Source organism: Felis catus, chromosome C2, assembly GCF_018350175.1.
Source record: "Felis catus isolate Fca126 chromosome C2, F.catus_Fca126_mat1.0, whole genome shotgun sequence".
Taxonomy (NCBI): domain Eukaryota; kingdom Metazoa; phylum Chordata; class Mammalia; order Carnivora; family Felidae; genus Felis; species Felis catus.
In genome coordinates this window covers 12706513-12728039 of record NC_058376.1, presented here as the reverse complement: position 1 = coordinate 12728039, position 21527 = coordinate 12706513, and the positions used below count along the sequence as shown (strand labels likewise).

The window sequence follows — 21527 nt, the reverse complement described above, 5'->3', positions numbered from 1 at the left end:
GCGTGTTCAAAATGTTAACGGTTGAAGGATCTGCGCAGTGAGAATATGCCTGTCTCTTGTGATATTCTTAGAAATTTTTCGTAATGCGAAGTTGCAAAAGACCAACCCGTAAAAGACGTAAAAAGGCCCCTGTGGAAGTGGCCGAACCTCGACTATGTCAGTGCCAGGCCACAGCCTTATTACTGTGGCCAGTGATAAGGTCTGATTACTCATGTCATTTCAGCAAAACACTGCTGAAGCACCTACCGTGCACAGGTGTGGGGCCAGGTGTTGGCGTATGAAGACAACTCCTGTTTTGCAGAACTTTCTTGGATGGCGGCTCCAGCTTGGAGAGCTTCCACGTTCTTTCATCCAGCGAGCATTCACCTCGCATAGCTGCTTCCTTCTTGCCTTTTAGGTTCTAGCAAATATCAGCTTTCTCCAGAAAGATCGTATCTGTCCAGAATACATCTCAGGAGAACCCTACTCTCTTGGTACTGTGCCAGGAACTCAGGGGGAATTGAGCCCGGCAGGGGTGCAAGGAAGGCTTTCCTGGCTAGTGATGGGGCTGGGGACTGCAGACTAGGGGTCGGGCACAGAAGGAGCACTTCCTACGGAAGGCGGTGGCCGGAGGGAGCAGGGGGCTCTGGGGAGCCAGCAGGAGCACCGGATGGGGAGTTGGAGCAGGATCCCCGGGACCTGATGGGCAAGGAAGGGGCTGGACTCTTTCCATGAGGGGCATTAAGCAGGGAGGATGCGTGGCTGGGGTTTTCACGTCCCCTCTGGTTGCCCCATGTATAACAGATGCGGGGTACAGCCCTGTATCTTAGGCAGTTTGAGCTGCTCTAACAAAATGCCATCAACTGGGTGGCTTATAGTCAACAGGAGTTTATTTCTTGTAGTTCTGGAGGCTGGGAAGACCGAGATCAAGGGGATGGCAGCTTTGGCACCTGCCGAGGGCCCGCTGCTTCACAAATGGCTGTCTTTTTGCTGTAACCACACTTGGCAGAAGGGGCGAGGAATCTCTCTAGGGTCTCTTTCGTTCAGGGCCCTAATCCCATGCGTGGGGACTCCACCCTCATGATCTAAGCCCCTCCCAAAGGCCCACCCCCTAGTACCATCAAGTTGGGCATCAGAATTTCTTTTTTTTTTTTTTTTTTAACGTTTATTTATTTTTGAGACAGGGAGAGACAGAGCATGAACGGGGGAGGGTCAGAGAGAGGGAGACACAGAATCTGAAACAGGCTCCAGGCTCTGAGCTGTCAGCACAGAGCCCGACGCGGGGCTCGAACTCACAGAGTGCAAGATCGTGACCTGAGCCGAAGTCGGCCGCTTAACCGACTGAGCCACCCAGGCGCCCCAGGCATCAGAATTTCAACTCGAATTTAACAGGGACATGATCCTTCAGACCAGAGCGCCTTGGGTAATGTAGACATTGGTGACCTGAGGCCCTGCAGGCTGGGAGGCGGTCCCTGTCACCACTGTGAGAGGAAGGCAGAAGAGAGGTTGTTCCTACCCCCTCCAGCCTCTGTCTCTGCAGCCCTCTCACCCGGGCGGCTCTTCTCTGTTTCTGATGCCAGCCCGAGCGTGACACTGACACTGATCCTCAGGAGGCACCCCCACTGCTGCAGCCAGGGGCCCGGGGAGCCAGCCCTCATCGTGAGAGCCGACTGTGGGCATCTCTTCCCAGCTCTGCCTGAGTGCAGTGAAATCTGCCACAACGGGAGTGTTTACACCAGGGAGATGGGCAAACGCTATAAATCAGGGCTTGCCTGTGGATGGTGGGAGAGCTATTTTACCAGCAAACCTCGCTAGAAAGAGCCTTCTTTTCTCAAGCCGGCACCCCGCTTCACCTCCTTAAATCTCATCCTTGCAGAGCATCTTGGTTTCCGTGAGGCTTCGGATTTTGGCAGTTCTGGGTTCATAACCCTGTTTGCTGTGTGGCTGCTGCGTGACCTAGGATAGCATAGGGAAACTCCCAGGGTCGGCTCCGTGACCCAACGGTAGAGTGAAGACAGTGCGCCTTCCACACTGTGGCAGAGTGTGTAAAAGTACGGTGTTGTGTTGTGCACTTGTGCTCAGTAATTGGTAGCTGTTATTCCAGGAGGCAGATTGAGGTCATTCTTGCTGAAGATGTGACTGACCGGAAGGCAGTGATACCCAGATGTTGGGGGGCTGAGGGGAGTCTGCCCTGGGTGCAGGCATGAGCAGGGTAGACCGTAGACGGTAAAAGTGAATAAGTATCTGTCTGCATGTCAATATCGCCCCGCGTGGCCTTGTAACTAACATCGGTAGTAACACATTCTCATCCTGGCAGATCACCCTCTCTGCCCTTCTGTGGAAGGCCACTGCTGATATGCACATGTGTATCTGTGTTATTAAAGAGGACTCACAGAGGGGCACCTGGGTGGCTCAGTCGGTTAAGCGTCCGACTTTAGCTCAGGTCATGATCTCGTGGCTCGTGAGTTCAAGCCCCGCGTCGGGCTCTGTGCTGACAGCTCAGAGCCTGGAGCCTGCTTCGGATTCTGTGTCTCCCTCTCTCTGTGCCCTTCCCCTGCTTGCAGTCTCTCTCTCTCTCTCAAAAATAAATAAACATTGAGGGCACACAGAGCCCCCCAGTTTGCAGAATCAGGAAGGGGACTTTGTGACTGTTGTCCTGGTTTTCCCACTTCCCCGGGCTCCTGTCACCCTCCCTGTCCAAACCCACTGGGAAGGCTGTGTATGCCTTTTCTAACCTGAGACCACTGAGCAGTCTCACCCAGCTCTAACACAAATTTTCTCTCTCTAAGAAAAGGAGCGATTTTGTTAGTGGCCCCGCTGTGTTTAGGGCCCAGAAATGTCACTCTTAGGCGACAGCGAATTAGTACATTCTTAAGGAACCAAGTGACACATCATCACACAGCAGTAACCCCACGTATGTAAGGTGACACTCACAGGCCTCTCCGTTCCGAGAGATGGTTTGCCCATAATCTGAGGACAGGATCACTGGAGGCCTTACATGGAGGTGTTGTTTTACTCTGCGTGAGTTTGGCCAGCATCGAGGCCTCCTTTAATGAATGGGCCTTAATACATCAGAGAGATGGTGGCTAATAAATGCACTTCTTGACAGGCCTTAAAAAGTCTTTTCTAATTTCTAAAAATTCTGATAAAGAAAGAAAGAAAAAGAGAGAAAGAAAGAAAAAGAGAAAGAAAGGAGAAAGAGAAAGAAAGAAAAAGAAGGAAGAAAGAAAAAAAGAAAAAGAAAAAAGAAAAGAAAGGGAAAGAAAGAAAGAAAGAAAGAAAGAAAGAAAGAAAGAAAGAAAGGAAGAAAGAAAGAAAGGAAGAAAGGAGCCAGTCCTGTTAAAAAGAAAAGCTTCCAGTTTGCTGAGATCAGGCTTGGTTTTCATCCTTTCTGGCGAGCTCTGCCACTGGAAGGCATTCTTGACATTTTTCAGCCTTCTCCCCGTTGGAAGGGTGCTTGCTTGAGCTCTTTTTGGTGCGTCTACCCATATGCCCCCTGTTCTGCATCAAAGGCCATCGTTCATTCCGGGCCTTTGAAGTCAGGCAATATTTCGGTGTTGGTGGGATTTAGCGTTTACTCATAAAAAGCACTGAAAAACTCATACCACTGCGGATGTGACTCACCAAAATCAAACCCTCGATGTCAGGGTCAGACTCAGTGTTCTTTTTGTTCAGAAAAAGAAAACAAAGCTTCTTGGCTTTAGGTTCAAACTTGTTGTATTAAGATTCCAATGAGTGGGTGAAGGGCATTCTACATACTGCTTGGTCACCCCAGAACCTTCCCTCCTCCGATAGTTCCTTGTGTGTTACTAGGCCGTACGGGGATTTGGTGAGCCTCTGTAACCTGGTTTCTGCTTCACGCCTTTCATTCATCTTGAGTGTTCCCCTCAGCACGGATTAAGGAACAGCGTAAGGCCGGGGCGCCTGGGTGGCTCGGTCGATCGATGTCCAACTTCAGCTCAGGTCATGATCTCATGGTTTGTGGGTTCGAGCCCCACATCGGGCTCTGTGCTGACAGCTCAGAGCCTGGAACGTGCTTCCGATTCTGTCTCCCTCTCTGCCCCTCCCCGGCTCATGCTCCGTTTGTCTGTCTCTCTCTCAAAAATAAATAAACATTAAAAAAAGAAAAAAAAAAAAAAAAAAAGACCAGGGTCAGGTTTAAGCAGCACCAGAGCTGACGGTATCTTGAGATCCTGAAGCTTTGCCTCACTGCTGCTTCTCTGGTGTAGAAATTACGCCTTCCCGTAAGGCTTCAGTGGGGGCTTTCAGATTGGTTTGATTACAATGCAGGGTAAGGAAAACATTTTACATTTTGGCCCGGCATAACATACACACAACTGAAAGGATTTTTAAAAATTATAAAACAGTGTTTATCCTTTTTTGCAACGAGGTGCTTTGATGTTTTCTAAACTCTTGTTTTTTTTTAAAATTGCTGGTCACGATTTGCTAAATTGATTTCGTGAATAGAATAGGCCTTAAGTCACAGTTTGGAAAACTTTAACTTGAGATCTATGAGGGATCTGGGCATGGCCTGCACCTCCAATCCAAAAACATGACTGAGTCAGAGAAGTGAAAGTGGGAGTGGGGGGGGTGGGGATGGTCATGGGGGGTGATCATGGGGGTGGTCGTGGAAGGTGGTCATGGGGAATGGCCATGGAGGATGGTCATGGGGGGGCAATCATGGGGAATGGTTATGGGGAATGGTCACAGTGGTAGTGGTCATGGGCGGATGGCCATAGATGGTCTTGGGAGATGGTCATAGGAGGGGTGGTCATGGGGGGTCATCGTGGGGGGCTAGTTTTCCTTCTTCTCGGTATGTTCTTCCTCCCCGCCCCAAACAGCCTTCATTAGCTCCTGTAATTTAGCTCCTCTTGGCTTGTGTGGCTGAAAAGTGTTCCTGTTTGCGCTGCAGTTGACATTTCAAAGTAAAAACAAATCTAGAACGAGGGTAATAGAATGATTTTTTCTTTAGGAAACATTGGGGAGGTGGGGAGAAGAGAACCACATGTGCAAATAAATGGCCGCAGTCCCCTTTGTGTTTTGCTTTGCTTTGCTTTTGCAAAGTTTAAGATAAGTGGCAGGCTAGGAAAAGATATTTATAACACGTAAAAGAGGAAGGTTAGCATCCAGACTATATGAATCACTGCTACAGTGTCTAAAAATCCAAAACACAACATGCCAAGGATATGAAGAGGTGGTTCCCAGAAGGGCTATTTTGAGTATGAACTTGATTGATCCATTTAGGGACATCTGGGTGGCTCAGTCAGTTAAGCATCTAACTCTTGATCTCAGCTTAGGTCTTGATCTCATGACTGATCTCAGCTTAAGTCTTGATCTCAGGATCATTGAGTTCAAGCCCACATGGGGCTGTGCACTGGGCATGAAGCCTACTTAAAAAAAAAATTCACCGATACATTTAAAGATCTTAGAACAGGGCTTAATTCAAGGAAGTGCTCAATAAATTTGGCTATTATTATTTTTGAAATATCTTTATTGAAATATAATTTGCGTAGCATAAAGGTCATCCGTTTTAAGTGCAATTCAGTGATTTTCAGTAACTGTACTGAGTCATGTAACCGTCACCATAACCCAGCTCTAGAACATTTCCATCATCTCAAAAAATGTCCTGTGTCCGTGTATTGTCATTTCCCTTTGTCCCCAACCCTCAGCCTCAGGGAACCGCTAACCCACATTCTGTCTCTTCGCTTTGCCTTTTCTGGATATCTCAAAAAAATAGAATCATACACTATGTGGTTCTTTGTGTCTGGTGGGTTAACTGTTACTGCTTTTAAAAATCAAATCATTATGAAACTCTTTTTTTTTTATTAATTGAATGCTTTTCCAGTACCTTCTTTTTTTTTAATGTGTATTCATTTTTGAGAGACAGAGATAGACAGAGCATGAGCAGGGGAGGGGCAGAGAGAGAGGGAGACACAGAATCTAAAGCAGGCTCCAGGCTCTGAGCTGTCAGCACAGACCCGGATGCGGGGCTCGAACCCACGGACCGCGAGATCATGACCTGCGCTGAAGTCGGACGCTCAACCGACTGAGCCACCCAGGCACCCCTCCAGTACATTCTTTAAGAAAAAACAATAAACTATATTTTCATCAGCAATGCATTTACAGTGTCAACGCTGTGTGACATTGCAGAGGGAAATTTTACAGCGGCATGCGGATTAAACAAACACACAGACCTTTTCCTAAATTCTTTGGGAATTTGTGACCTGGTGCAGGGAGTCGGAAGGTAGCACACAACCGCGGCCCCAGCCGCAGGTGCTCCTGGACCGAGATCTTCATACTGCCCTGAAGAGGGACTCTTCACATGCCCTGTTTTTTCCCGTATTCTACCCAAGGAAATAACTCGCTTTTGTATCATTTTCCTTTTTAAATATATAAATGGGGGTGTGTGCTAGAACATTAGGAGGTCCGGCGGTGAGATGTCAGCGGGCTCTCTCCAGAGGTTTAATCCTCAATCAGGCGATCCCTGGTCTTTACCTGTGCAGCTCCAAGCCCGCATTTGAGGAAAGGCTCCCTTCAATTAAGGAATATGTGACCTCAGGTGGAGAGAGAGGGAGAGAAACATCCTTTCCGGCCAGGCCCCCGATCCGCAAACCCAAGCCAGAAAGTCCTGCCTTCCCTGCCTGCCATCACTACCCCCGCCCCCCAATCTCCTCCTTGTGCACCTGTCATTCCCACTCTCTTCCTGCAGAGGGCGCTGTTTCTCAGGGTCATAGATGCCATGGGCTGGCGGGGCTGTTCCCACTGTCCTTCTCAGCGTACAGCCCCTGAGGGCTCGCGTAGGGCTCCCTGAGTCCTTCTGGGGGAAGCTGATGGTGTCGCTGATCTTTGTTTCTGCTTCAGATGAACTAAAAAACAAAACCGTGTGTGAAAACCAAGAGCTGAAGCTGCACTGTCACCCATCGAAGTTTCTCAACATCTACTCTGCGAGCTACGGCAGGAGGACCCAGGAGCCAGACATCTGCTTCTCAGAAGCAGAGCGGCTCCCCCCGTTTGGTACGTGTGTGTGGTTTTTTTAAGTTTATTTATTTTGAGGTGGGGAGGGGCAGAGAGAGAGAGAGAGAGAGAGAGAGAATCCCAAGCAGGCTCACAGCTGCCAGCACAGAGCCCAGTGGAGGGCTCAAACCCATGAACCGTGAGATCATGACCTGAGCCCAAACCAAGAGTCTGACGCTTAACCGATCGATGAGCCACCCAGGCGCCCCTGGTATGTGTTACTATGTGGCTATTGTTAGGGTGCTGAGTGGATTAGGGCCCTGACTCCCCAAGGAAGGAAGCCTGGCAGGGGCTGGTCCCTGGATTAGAGGGAAAGTCGAGGGCAGGGAGGAACCGCCCACGTGGTCCCACCTCCTTCTGACCCACATTCCCAAATCTGTCCATTGTGTAGTTGCTTCACACCGAGTAGGTACTGAGCGCCGACTGTATGCAGGGCCCCGTTCTAGGTGTGGGGGAGTCATCGGTGACCAACACAGGGTTCACGTGGCACTGACCTTCCAGCAGTGGACCAAGAGGTAACGAGAGAACGAACGATGTGTGTTGTATTTCAGGTGCACACAAGTGCCGAGGGGAAGGGCACATGCGGCGGGCGGGGGGTGGGGGTGGACAGGGAAGGCTGGGGTGTACCACAGAGAGGCATGGTCTCACAGGGTCGTGCTGAGCAGAGACTTGAAGGAGGAGGGGGAGTGAACTTGGGGAGCCGTCAAAGTCACCTGAGGTTATGAGTAGTCCGTGCTCTCCAGAACTGATGGGACATATAGACCTGCATTTGGAAAGAGATTGATTTTAAGGAATCGGCTCACACAGTGGTAGAATATGGTCAGTCTGACACCTGCGGGGCAGGTCGGCAGTCTGGGAACTCAGATAAGAGTTGGTGTTCGATCTTGAGTCTGAATTTTGCAGGATGGCAGGCTGGAAACGGGCAGATTTTCTATGCTTCAGCCCGGAGGAAAAGCAGGCCTTCAACTGATTGGTAGAGGCCCACCCACATGAGGAAGGGTAATCTGCTTTACACAAAATCCACTAAGGTCAATGTCAGTCCTATCTTAAAAGTGTCTTCACAGTAGTCTACCCCGGTGTTTGACCAAACAGCAGGGCACCATGGCCTCGTCAAATTGAGGCACAGAATTAACCCTCGCGCATGCCAGTCTGTGGTGGGGAAGTGGCCTGATCTTTACCCGCCGTGTTACCAGAGAGAACGGGCCCCACTGGGAACCGGCGCACAGAGTTGCACTTTATTCATCAAAAATAAAATGAGCTCTGAAATGTGTTAAATCGCTACGATTTCTTCATGGATCACATGTGAAATGAAACGTTAATTTTTAAAAAAAAATTTTTTTTTTAACGTTTATTTATTTTTGAGACAGAGAGAGACAGAGCGTGAACAGGGGAGGGTCAGAGAGAGAGGGAGACACAGAATCCGAAACAGGCTCCGGGCTCTGAGCGGTCAGCACGGAGCCCGACGCGGGGCTCGAACTCACAGACTGTGAGATCATGACCTGAGCCGAAGTCGGCCGCTCAACCGACTGAGCCACCCAGGCGCCCCGAAATGTTCATTTTAAAAAGAAATTCATACCAAACCAATGATCTTGGATCTGAAAAGAGAGAGCGTGACGTGACTCCAGTGCGCGGGCAAGGTCTCGGGCAAGACGAGAAGAGAGAGCAAAGAAGCCGTTCAGGAGGGACACGGGCCACCAAAGCCCCCCAGCCCCGTGTTCTGGGAAGGAAGGCCCTTCTGTTGAGGACGGCAGAGGGTCTTTTGAAGGGGCAGAGCTGGCATCTAGCTGCTCTTGACCAGGTCTGGGGGAGGGGACTCCCGTTTCACAGGCTTGGCTGCCAAGTGGGGCAGAGAGGTCTTTGTGAGGGTGGCTTCCCCTCGTATGTCACTGCACGCCCCTCGGCCCACCCCACACCCCAGAGAGCGACCTGTGAGTTCCTGACACTCCAGCGTCCCTCTCGTATAACACCCGCATGCGTTCAGAACGTCTCCAGCCCCTCTGCCCTGGCCCCCCCGCTACTGTGTCAGGTCTGGGCGCTGGTCACTGTGCCATCTCCCTACTCCCAGCCTGCTTTTCTGCCCAGATGGCCAGAGGCATCCTTCCCAAAGGCCAGTCTGATGGCTGTTCTTCTGAACATCCTGAAATGATCCGGTCTCCTTGGCTGGATACGGGGGCCTTGGTGATCTGACCTATTTCTGCACCAAAGGGACCCTCATCCTTCTTCATCAAGTAATCAGCCAAAGAAAGTGTTAGCAGACATCATGGCTAAAAGACAGGTTTCCATAGAGACGTCGAGGAATCCTCAGGTCAACCAGCTGTCCTAATGCCATGAATAACCCTTGTTGATACAGGAAAGGTCCGTGAATGCACGACCGGGCCCCTCGCTTAGCGGTTCAGTTTGAGAAGGTTTGAGCCCTGGCAAAGTCACACGTGCCAAAGCCACGGGCTCATCCTTCCCCTGTGCCCTCCCACCCCTCATGGGCGAGGGCTTCTGTCCCTTGCCGGTTGACTACACGTGAGGTTGAAGATCCAACTGTTCGCCGCATTCGTGAACCACTGCCAAGCCCCGGAGACCGTCTGGGCCTGTGCTCTGCGGTGGGAAGAGGCTCCCAGGGGACACGAAAGGCCCTATGAAGGCTCACATGGAAACCTGGACTATTCCCTCCCGTCAGGTCAGCGCTAAAGGGCAGACCCTGGCTGCCCGTGCCGATGTGTTTTCTCCCTCTAAACGCTGAGAAGCTGTTCACTTCTTGGCCCAGGAAAGCCACACGGGAGGATTATAAACTGCACTTGGCATGATCCCCCCTCCGCCAGACCATCCATTTATCCCTCTTGTGTAAACGCCTTGATATCGCCCACTTTACTTTTTTTTTTTAAGTTTATTTATTTACTTTGAGAGGGAGGAGGGAGAGCGCGCCCAAGTGGAGGAGGGGCGGAGAGAGAAAAATCCCAAGCAGGCTCCGCACCGTCAGCACGGAGCCCGACTCGGGGCTCAAACTCACGAACCGTGAGATCATGACCTGAGCCGAAGTCAGACGCTTAATCAACCGAGCCGCCCAGGCCCGCCCGATATCACCCACTTTCAGAAGCACACCTTTTGACACCCTGCCTCCCACTGACTCCGTCCGCACGTCCTCGGCTCTCCTGTGCTGAGGGTCTCTCATCCGGCCACTTTGCTCCCTGCTTCTGGGCATCTCTCACCTGGACCATCCGGACCACCTCCTGACTGGTGTTTCTGCCCCCTCTCCTCCCTGATTCCCTCCCCTCCCTTGGCCCTTTCTTCACTTAGCAGCCGGAGAGATATCATTAAAATAAATCAGATCACCATACCCTCCCACCCCTTAAAGCCCAGCGCTTTGTCCACTGTAGTTAGAAGAAATCCATTCTCCCAGCTGTGGGGAGAATGGATGAATGAGCGAATGAACTGTGGGCCATTCGGCACACTCATTCATAGGCTGGGGCCTGTGCACAAGCTCTTCCTTTGGCCTGGAACGTTCTCACCCCACATCTTTGTGTAGCTGGCCCCGTCTCATCCTTCAGGGATCAAGTCAAGTGTCCTTATGAGACAGGTCTCCTGGGGCTCCCCACCAGCATGGCCTCTTGTCTGCGCGGTCCTGTGTTTGTCTTCGTAATGTGGGAACCATCGCATACAGGTCTATGGCCTGTTTCCCTGGGGAAGGGAAGCACCGTAGAGATGGTGTCTGTCTGCTTCCTGCAGGATTCCCAGCAGCTAGAGCAGTGCCTGGCACGGAGCAGGTGCCCAGGTGACTCTTGGCGTGCATGAATGAATCCGAGCCTGTCCTAAGTGAGGCGCCCACCCGGAGCTCCCTCAGGTTCATGGTTGCCGGCCCAGAAGCCGGGTCTAGTGTCGTCACGGCTTCCAAACCCTCGTGAGTTGCTGGAAATACGGCCTTTTTTTTTTTTTTTTTTTTGTAATGTGAAATGTTCCAACTTTTCAGACAGTGATTGAGCCAAAGAAAACATGCCTACAGGCCACATCCGGTCCACAGGCTGCCAGCGGGATCTGTGTTCTAAGTTCCCAGTTAGTACTTGGAGCTCAGCAACATGGCTTTGAAGAAGGGGAAAGGGCCGTTTCTTCTCAACCCTGGGGCCTGGCGTGAGCTCTGCAGGATGACAGGTCTAGGCCCGGGGGGTCAGGCCTCCCTGCGGCCTCTGGAAGGTGATGTGTGCACCTGTCCTCTTGTGGAACCCCGTAAGCTCCGGCCTCGGGGCCTCCCCGGGAGCATGCGTGGTGGAGGCCAGCCGGACCTCAGTGACGTCAGGAAACGCAGCTGATGTGGCACTTAAATACCGAGGGAGGGCATTTCCAGGTCCTTCTGGAAGATGATTGCTACGATCATTGTTACCGTCTTGCACCAGTGCCATAAGTTACATTTAACAGAAATAAGAAAATGGTTCGGGGGCGCCTGGGTGGCTCAGTGGGTTGAGCGCCCGACTGTCGGCTCAGGCCTTGAGCTCCCAGCTGTGAGATCGAGCCCTACGTGGGGCTCCACACTAGGTGTGTGGAACCTGCTTAAGATTCTCTCTCTCCCTCGGTCCCTTTCCCCAGCTCACACACTCCCTCTCTCTGAGAGAGAGAGGGAGAGAGAGGGAGAGAGAAATAAGAAAACAGTTCAGCCACAGATGTTACCCATCAAATGAGCAGCTTTTTCCTTTGCAAGGTCTCTTCCAAGTCCTGGTGTGGGAGCACAGAACAGTTTTTACGTATTGGCGATTCTAGAACAGACGCATTTGATTCTGCTCTGAAATTTCACTTCACATCATGGGTGTTCTTCCATGCGGCCACCCAAATCCTAACAATGCCAGTCCTTTCCTCATACCTTCTGAAAGGGATACGGATCATTGATTAACCATTCCCTAGGGGCTGGCTTATTTTCCTGCTTCTGATTTTCAAATATTGTGAGTGATGTGTAACAACCTTGGGCTTGTAGCTTTCTCTTTCCTCTGGATTGTTTCCTTGGGATGAATTCCCAGAAGTTTTATACTGAAAGGGGGCGTGGGTATGTTGACAATGCTTTATATGTATCACCAGCACTCTTTTCCAAAACCTTTTTGTATCAATTTAAATGCCTAAACAGCAATGTGTAACTCCGGGCTTCCTTATGACTCTGGCAGAGGTGTGTGTGATAGTTCTTCGCGGTTCCAATTTAATGGCTATAAAATGGTCCTTTGGGTCTGCCTTTCTTTGAATATTAATGACTTTGAAAGTTTCCCATGTTTTTGTGATTCTTGTATTTGCACTTTGCCCACTGTCGCTCTCGCCTTTATTCTTTTCTTCTTTCTTTTTTTCTTTTTGGTGGTGGGACCCTTCATTTTTTTTCGTAAACTTTTACGTAACAGAGTAGAAATGTGGATCCTTTACATGCTTTTCTGCTGTCCCACCCCACGGCATGTTTTTTTCTGGACTTGAGTTTGGGTTTGTTATGCGCAGCTGGTTGCTTTTTCGATTCTGTGAACGTTACACGTCAGATAGGTTCAGAAGGAAGGGGCTTCATGGCGGCGGGGAGGAGGACACCCCTGGTGGAAGTCAGGGCGTCTGCACATGACCTCCGACCCCATGTCGTGACGCCATCACGCTCCCATGAGCATCCTCAGGGGATGCTCTAGTGGGACCTGAGCTCGTACTGGACGTTCCCAAGGACATAAAGATGCTCACGCCTGGGCTCAGCAAAGCCTCTGAGCCCATGCCTGGGGGAAGTCAAACAAAGCCTCCGTTCTGTGTTCGGTGCCCTAAGCTGGTCCCATCTGGAATGTATCAGGCAGGCGAGGCCATGGAGAGTCATTGGTCACACACCACACCCTGGCCTTGAACAGGGCTCCCCAGCCTTTTCTCCACAGTGACATAGAAAATTCTATTTGTATGGCACAGTAGGGTGAAGGGAGGCAGAACCCAATGCCAAAATCAATGGCTGGGGGGCAGCCCGGGGTCCCAAGGGAAATATCCAGCACACCTGTGCCCATTCACTTCTGAAGTTGGGAAATTCTACTCTGAGATGCACTTGGCCTCAGGGTGCAGAGGTTACAGATGCTGGAAGGCTCTTCAAGGCCTTAGACCTTCGTCAACACTTTCCTCGATGTCTTCCCAATTTATGCCCAAAGTCCAGTTCCAAAGCCACGCCCACGTTTTTAGGAATTTCTTATTACCCCAGCAACCCCCTTTTAAGTATCAAAACATGTGTTAGTTTTCTGTTTCAGTGCAGCAGAATACCCCCCAAATTTAATGGCTTGAAATAAAAACAAACATTTATTTTTGTTAAAGTTTCTGTGGGGAAGGAATTCTGGGGTAGTTAGGTTGGGTGGCTGTTGCTTAGGGTCTCCTGGGTTCTGGTGAGGTGGCAGATGGGTGGCCGGCTGGGGCTGCGGTCACCTGAAGGCTGGGCTTCCAACGTGGATGGCTTGTATGGCGGGCGGGTTGGTGCGGTTGTGGGTGGGAGGCCTTCATTCTCCTCCCGTGGGTCTCTTGAGTGTCCTGTGATGTGTCAGGTGGCTTCTCCCAGAGCAAGTGATACAGAGAAGCAAATGGAAGCCACACACTGTCGCCTCCGCCGTACCATATGGGCCCCACAAACCACCTCTGATTCATTGTGAGAGGAGAGAACACAAAGGGGTGTGAGTCCCAGGAGGTGAAGATGACTAGAGGCCATCGTGAAGGCTGTCGTGGGCTGAATTGTGTGCCCCTAAAATTCATATGCTGGAGTCCTAACCCTCAGTACCTCAGAATACAACCAGATTTGAAGAGAGGGTCTTTTTTTTTTTTTTTACTTTTATTTATTTATTTTTGAGAGAGAGAGAGAGACAGAGGGAGGCAAAGAGAGGGAGAGACACAATCCCCAAACAGGCTCCGCATTGTCGGCGCAGAACCTGACAAGGGGCTCCCAGGAACCAGGAGACAATGACCGGATCCAAAATCAAGAATCAGAAGCTTAACAAACCGAGTCACCCCGAAGAGAGGGTTTTTAAAGAAATGTTGAAGTTAAATTAAGGTCATGTGGGTGCTAACCCAATATAACTTGTGTCCTTATAAGATGAGGAAGTTAGGACACAGACACACACCGAGGAAGACCGTGTGTGTGGACAAAAGGAGAAGACGGCCATCTGCAAGCCAACGAGAGAGGCCTTGGAAGGAATCGACCCTGCCGCCATCTTGGACTCCCAGCCTCCAGCACTGAGAGGAGATAGATTTCTGTTGTGCAAGCTCCCAGCTGTGGTACTTGTTATAGCAGTCCTAACAAAGTAATACTTTGAAATGAAAGTAAACTGTGAAATAAAAGGGAAGACACAGAAGGCTGGTGACTAACTAAGCCAGCTGTGAGACCGTCTTCCAAAAGTAAGATCCCGCTGCATACTGGTTCAACCAAAGCTAATCTGGTGTCTTATCTTGAGGGTGTTGACCCTTGGGAGTCACTTCTGAAAGGTCTTCGGGCAAGTCCGATCCATCAGGACCTGTAGGTCTTACTGAGGAGAAGGGGAGGGAAGGTGTGAAAGTGTTTGACCCCCGCCGGCCCCAAGTGAACACCAGTGAAACTGCATCTCATCACAGAAGGGAGTGAGCCTTCCCACAGACCTGGGCATGAACTTCAGAAAGCTCCCTTGGCTGGGCGTCCACTGTGACATGTCATTTCCTGCTGCAGTTACATTTTCTGGGTGGGCTCCAGGGATCCTGCTGTTTCCTTAATAAGAGAACGAGAAAAACCACCCAGTGGGCCTCAGAGGCTGGGCTAAGGCCATCCCAAGGCCAAGTGTGGGTGGGCCTCGAACTTTCCAGCCAAAGATTAAGGTGCCAGGGGCCCCCACTGCCAAGACAGAGTCACTCGAGAGCGGCCTAATTATCAAAGTAAACACACGTTGTGAGGATTAATTGCCTTCAGTTTCAGTGCTAAACAATCGCAAGAAAAAAAATTGAATTAAATGGTTGAATATCGTGTTATCAGATGCATTGGGGGTGAGGATAGTCTGCCAGGAAGAGAGGGCGCAAACAAAATCAGCCTGAGAGGGAGATAATCGCTGGAAAAAAAAAAATCCCGCAAACAGTTCAGAGCTCAGTGTCAACAAGGATATGGTCAGACCTGAGTCAGACCTGAATTACCTTGGGCCGCTTCCTGAAAACACACTGTGGGTTTCACTCCGACCAAGATAAATTCTTTTAGTCCCAGGGTAATTTAAGGGTGCAGACGCCTGCCTCTGTAAATCACGCTTGTCACAAGTCCTAAGAAAATATAAGGTTTCTAGGGTCCTCGTTCCATTCTGGCGGGAGCGTGGATGGGTAGAACTTTTCTGGATGACAGTTCGGCGGTGAGTATCAAACGCCTTAATATTTTGAATAGCCTTTGACAAAACAATCTACTTCCAAGACTTCCCGCGGCAAGCGTCGTGCTCGTGTGCAAATATTTAGTTCAATGGATGTTCCACACAGGACTGTTGCTTTTTTTTTCTTTAAGTTTATGTATTTTGAGGGAGGAGGAGGGGCAGAGAGAGGGAGAGAGAGAACCTCTCAGCGTGACCCTCCACGCTGTCAGTGCGGAGCCCAACTCAGAGCTCCGTCCCACACCACGAGGTCGCGACCTGAGCAGAAATCAAGAGTCAGACGCTCAGCCGACTGAGCCACCCAGGCGCCCCACACGCAACTGCTTCTAAGGTTCCACGCCAGAAACCATCGGAATGATGATTGTATTGAGTATTGAACATAGAGCCGGCACATCCGTTAAGATGAAAAACCGTGCAATTCTTCGCAGTGATGTTCATGTTAAAATGTTCACAGACACATTAACAAATGAGGAAGAAGGAGCATGCAGAGTAATAGGTATATGCCACCATTGAGGGGGAAGGACAGTCACACATAGAAGAGACCAGAAGGAGGTTCCTTAAAGGTTACTAGTTCTTTTCCTCCATGGTTGGATTCGCTGGGAATTTCTGGTTTCCTAGTTTGGGCTTCTCTGGGCTCTTCTAGTTTTCGACTACAAACAGGCATTTCCTTTGTGACAGAAAAAACAACAACAGTTACATCAGACTTCTAGGAATTTCGTAATTCAGACAGCTGGCGACTTCCTCCCAAAGCAGAGACCGTACGTCCCATCCTCAGACCTCTTGACTGCAAATCCTGCAGGGTTTGGGGACAGCAGATGGGACCTCTTGAGAGTAAATCCATGGAGTTTGAGGGTGTGAAATGTGCCAACGTAAAAGATGGCGATGTATGGTCCGGGAACGATCTACGCCCCCACGGGCCGTGCTCTGGAGTTTCCACGGATCCGTGTCTTGTTCAGTCTTTGGGATTGTCAGGATTGTCAGTCTTCTCAATTTTTAGAGTTTGTCGTAATGTTAGCTGTTGTTATAAGTGGACCGAACTTTGTAAGGTCTCCAAAATTCTCGCCTCTGTTCTCTCCTCTTCAAGTTCTTAATTCCTCCCAGTGTGTGTTATTAAAATCGCTTCCGAACCGGTCTCCCCGAGCTTGGTTCTCTTTCTCTCCCGGGGGCTCCCGTACACTGTTGCTAAAGGACAAAAGCATCAGGCCGTCCACTTCTTAGGCTCCATGTTGCTTGGAGAGTAACGTCCGTCTCTGGCCAGGCGTTCGAAGGCAACCTTTGTCCCTCTCCAGTTTCCTTTTCCTGATCATTCTGTATGGCCTCCCTGCCCGCGTCCACTGTTCCAGCTCCCAGTGAGCCCTCTAGCCTCCCCGAGTGACGCTAGCCCACTTGCCTTGGCATTTATGCCTTTCTTTCTTACTTGCCTCTGCCTAATTCATGCTCTTTCTCCCTTGACCAAGCCCCTCTACTCCGCACAGCCTGTCATGACCACACTCTGGTTCACACTGATCTCTCCCATCTCTGACCCCGGCACCTCTTGTCCTGGTCACTCACTGCTGACGCTCACTCTCTGTTTTCCATTGTTAAGACATCAGGTCTCATGGGGTGGGCGGGGGGGGGGGTTGTCTCTCCAGCTGCAGCCCATCCTGTGAGTGAAAAGTAGATGTCTTCCGACTTGTCTTCCTGATGGCACGTAGCGTCGCTGCACCTCATCCTGTGTGCATGTTAAATTAATATTTACTGATTGCGATGGCGTTGTGCCAGGTGCTGAGAAACATGGCCTCGCGTTTATTAGTACGTTTCGTTCATTCATCAGCGTGTTGGAGTTCAAGGACGAACAAGACAGGAAGAGTCCCTGTCCTCGTGGAGCTTATGTTCACGTAGGGGAGATGGATTCTCAAACTAGACAAATAAAATATATATTTTGGGGTTACACATTTCATTTTTATTTTTTTTTAAATATAATTCATCGTCAAGTTGACTAACATGCAGCGTATACAGTGTGCTCTTGGTTTCGGGGGTAGATTCCCGTAGTTCGTCGCTTACATACAACACCCGATGCTCATCCCAACAAGTGCCCTCCTCCGTGCCCATCCCCCATTTTCCCCATCCCCCAACCCCCCCATCAATCCTCGGCTTGGTCTCTGTATTTAAGAGTCTCTCACGGGTTTGCCCCCCTCTCTGGTTGCAACTATTTTTCCCCCTTCCCTTCCCCCGTGGTCTTCTGTTAAGTTCCTCATAGGCAAATAACATGTTTTAAGGAGTGGCAAAGGGCATAAGAGAAATAGGACCTTCATTCAACTTTCTACATATTTTGCCTGTTCTGTATACAGGGCCCATTACATAATTTGCGGGGCTTGACGCAAAAAGGAGGATACGTGACCCCTTGTTCAAAAACCACGTAAGAATTTCAAGGTGGTGACTGCAGGGCGTTACAGTAAGCACCGGACCCTTCTAGCACATGTCAGGAGGCCAGCTCTGCCTGTAAGGTACTTAGCCCGTACGATTATAGGGTAAAGCACCTTGGGTGCTTTGATGACACGGAAACTAATCAGAGAGACCATCTCCGTGAGATTTGAAAGTCAGCTCCGTGTATTTCCTTACAGAAAAGAACAAGAGCCACGTGGTGGCCAGATACGGAATGTACCATAACGTTCCCGTTGTTCCCTGCCTTTCAGACTGTCTGTCTTACTCAGCTTTGCAAGTGTTATCCAGGAGGTGCTACGGGAAGCAGAGATGCAAAATCATCGCCAACAATCACCATTTCGGGAGCCCGTGTCTGCCAGGAGTGCAAAAATACCTCTCCGTCACCTATGCCTGTGGTAAGAACGCACCCTCAACAAACTTCTCCACGGAAGACCCTGCCTCTTTGGGAGGAGGTGATCATGGGAACGAAAGGCATTTCCAGCAGCACGCCAAACTGAGGCTACGCCTGGAAGTGTGTTATCTTCCCCAATATTCAAGAGTCTCTTTTTCTATCCTTTTTTTTTTTTTTAATTTTTTTTTTCAACGTTTATTTATTTTTGGGACAGAGAGAGACAGAGCATGAACAGGCGAGGGGCAGAGAGAGAGGGAGACACAGAATCGGAAACAGGCTCCAGGCTCCGAGCCGTCAGCCCAGAGCCGGACGCGGGGCTCGAACTCCCGGACCGCGAGATCGTGACCTGGCTGAAGTCGGACGCTTAACCGACTGCGCCACCCAGGCGCCCCTCTATCCCTTATTCTTGTAAATGCTGTTCATGTTAGAAGAGCCATCCAAGTTCTTGGGTCAGAATTTGTTTTAAGAGTATGTTCAGGGTCAGCCTGGGTGGTTCAGTTGGTTAAGCGTCAGGCTTCGGCTCAGGTCACGATCTCGCGGTTCATGAGTTCGAGCCCCGCATCGGGCTCTGTGCTGACAGCTCGGAGCCTGGAGCCTGCTTCGGATCCTGTGTCTCCTTCTCGCTCCCTGCCCCTCCCCCGTTCATGCTCTCTCTCTCTCTCTCTCAAAGAAACATTAAAGAAAACAATTTTAAAAGCCTTTTCAGCAATCAGATTGGCCGCTAACGGGGAGAATAGGAAAAGAACAAGTGAATGGGGTAAAACTGATGTCGTTGAGAGTAGTGATTTTAATCTGAGTGCTTAGGAGGCTCTAAAATGTATGGACATGTCATGCAGGCTCCCGTAAGTATTGTTTGGGTCCTGGTTAACCTCCCCGTCTCGGTGTTTGGCTCTAACTCTCTCTGCTGCCATTCTATCTGCAAACCCACAGCGGTGAGTCAATAGAGCAAATCCTCACCCTAAAGCCATTAAAAATGTTACAAGGCAGCATGTCTCGGTTTTCCCGGTGTCTTCGAGCAAGAAAATGAAATGCTTGGTTCATTAGATTCCAACTTTGTAAAGCTACCTCAAAGTGAACCGGCACTAATTAACTCTCTGCGGGTGCGGCGGGTTTCTGGTTTGTAATCCTGACGTGTGGACTGTTCATCCCGAAATGATTCATAGGAGGAAAGGGAGAGCACAGAGTCCGCATCTGAGGAGCCCCGTCCCTGTGCTCGTGGCAACCCCCTCTCCTGCTAGCCAGTCCTCCCTTTTTCTCTTTGTAGCATATTCAGGGGTGACTCACAGATCACCCAGGTCACCCGTTAAGGCACACGAAGCAGTTGGTTTGGGTCTAGGCACGGAATCACGCAACCCTGAGCACAATTAACTTAAGAACCTTCTCGTCGTCCCCGAAGGAAACCCTGCACCTTTAGCCGCGACCTCCAATACACCCCCACCGCCCCGCCCCAGACAACCACCCATCTACTTTCTGTCTTTATGGACTTGCCTCTTCGACGGCCCGTAGAAATGGAATCACGCAATGTGCGGTTCTTCCTTTGTGTCGGCTCCTTTGCGTAGCGTGTCGCCAAGGTTCATCCCTGTTGTAGCACGTGAAAGTACGCCCTTCCTTTCTGTGGCCTCGTGCTATTCTGATGCGTCCCCTGCCTCTTGTATCCTGAGCTCAAAACGTTGGCCTCTGCCGCGCCAAAGCCGTCATGGGTCCAACGAAGTGGCTGCATCAGCGCATTCCCGAAATAATAGCACCCACGCTTGCGCTGCGGAAAGCGTGGTTTTACTTCCCCCCTCAAGCTTTACTCCTGCTCCCATGCTGTAGCGTTGAACCCCCTCTGGCTGGGGTTCCCCAAGAAGCCGCACAGATCACTCTGAGGTTCTAGTAACGTCGGACCTCTGCAGCTGAGTGTTGCGGGACGTTAGCCTGCGGATGTGGGGGATCTCCCGGTGTGCCTTCGAGAAGGAGGTGAGCGCAGGTTCCTCGGGCTGGGGCTCTTAGCTGAGAGAAGGTGGGCTTTCAGGGCCTGGACACCATGCTTCAGCTCGAGCTTCTTGTCCCTCGTTCGTTCATTCAGCGCATCGTGGGCACGTTCCCTGGGTCAAGGTGGTTTTGGTGCCAGGATTCTGTAGTTTAAAAAAAAAAAAAAAGGCACGGTCTTTGTGCTGGGGATTATCGGTTGAGGGAGAGAGATGGGCACTTAACTAAGCAAACAAGCAGGTGAATCTGCCAGGCTCATGCGAAGCACCAAGTAGGAGGGAGGCAAGGAGCTACAGAGGTCAAGGTGGCATCAGGCAGCTCCAGGGAACGGGCTGGGGGCGGGCGACCAGCTAGAACAGGAGCCACTCGGGCTGAGCAGGCCTGGTGGCCATGGCAAAAATAAAAAATCAGGTGGATTTGAGAAGGGTTTGGAAAGTGCGAAGGCGAGACAGACGCTGAGGACTCCTGCCTGGTGGAAGGATTGGCGCCCGGAGAAGGCAGAGGGATGGGGTGTGGCCTTACACGGGCGTCAATGTCACAACGGGACAGGAGGCTCGGGGAGCGGAGGCGGGGCTTGCTGTTCTGTCGCACGGCCTGGGTCTTCTCTGAGTATAAGGTCATCGGCTGTGAGGACAGGGGAGGGAAGACGGTTTGAAAAGATGGGGGAAGGTATAAAGTGAGGCTCGTGTCAGACTTCTTGGGGGAGGACACTGGTCTGCCCCGGGGCGTGGTTCCTTCCAGTGGGACCAGTTGCTTGAGACCAGACGTGAGACCAGGCTCACTGGTCAAAGACAAAGGAGGGAGAGAGTTGGGGTGATCCCAAGTGAGTGATCACAGCGGTGGGGAGTGGGATCCCAGCTGCAGACAGGAGGGAGCTTCAGGAAAAAGGGAAGGTAGGGTCAGTGGAGGGGTCTGGACGAGGTTGAGAGCTACAGAGGGAGCCACTTGAGGGACGGAGGCTGAGGTCAGAGACGGGGTTTGCACCTTGGTGTTAGATCTGGGGCAGTGGAGGTAATAGGATGTTGACCGTGTCCTTCCCGTCTCCCTAGGACATGCCCCCTTGTCCGCCAGTGCGGTCCCAGGACGTATTTCAAAGGGAAGGGGTGCCTCGCTGGGAGGCAAGCTAATGTCCATCCCCCACCAAGCAGACACTTCCTAAGACACCTTCTCATCACCTTCTAAGTGGCTGGCATTTAAAAAATGTCCCCCTCTCCACCCTCGGCCAGATGGCTCTTCTCTGTGCAACCAGAATCATTAAAAAATGATTTGCGATGTCTGAATATTTCATAGGTCACCGAATGGGCATGAAAAGGTTTCCATTTTTAAAAATTTTCTCCCAATGGATGTGGACGTGGATACAAAGACCGAGGATTGTCAATCATTGATTTCTAATTGAATCTGTCTCAGTTAGGACCCTTCGGGTG

At 50.7% G+C, this 21527-nt stretch overlaps 1 protein-coding gene across 8 annotated transcripts in view; it reads left to right on the top strand.

Annotated features, from left to right (window-relative positions):
* Window positions 1–21527, top strand: part of EVA1C (eva-1 homolog C) — a 77082-nt gene that overhangs the window by 41626 nt on the left and 13929 nt on the right. For 6 of the 8 annotated variants that reach the window (XM_045036681.1, XM_045036679.1, XM_023238810.2 and 3 more), the window contains 2 exons: window positions 6841–6993; window positions 17993–18136. In XM_045036681.1, coding sequence (XP_044892616.1) covers window positions 6841–6993; window positions 17993–18136 — 297 coding nt within the window. Of the gene's footprint in view, window positions 1–6840; window positions 6994–7384; window positions 7509–17992; window positions 18137–21527 lie in introns of all 8 variants that reach the window. The other 2 variants (XM_045036682.1, XM_045036678.1) reach the window with 2 other exon arrangements.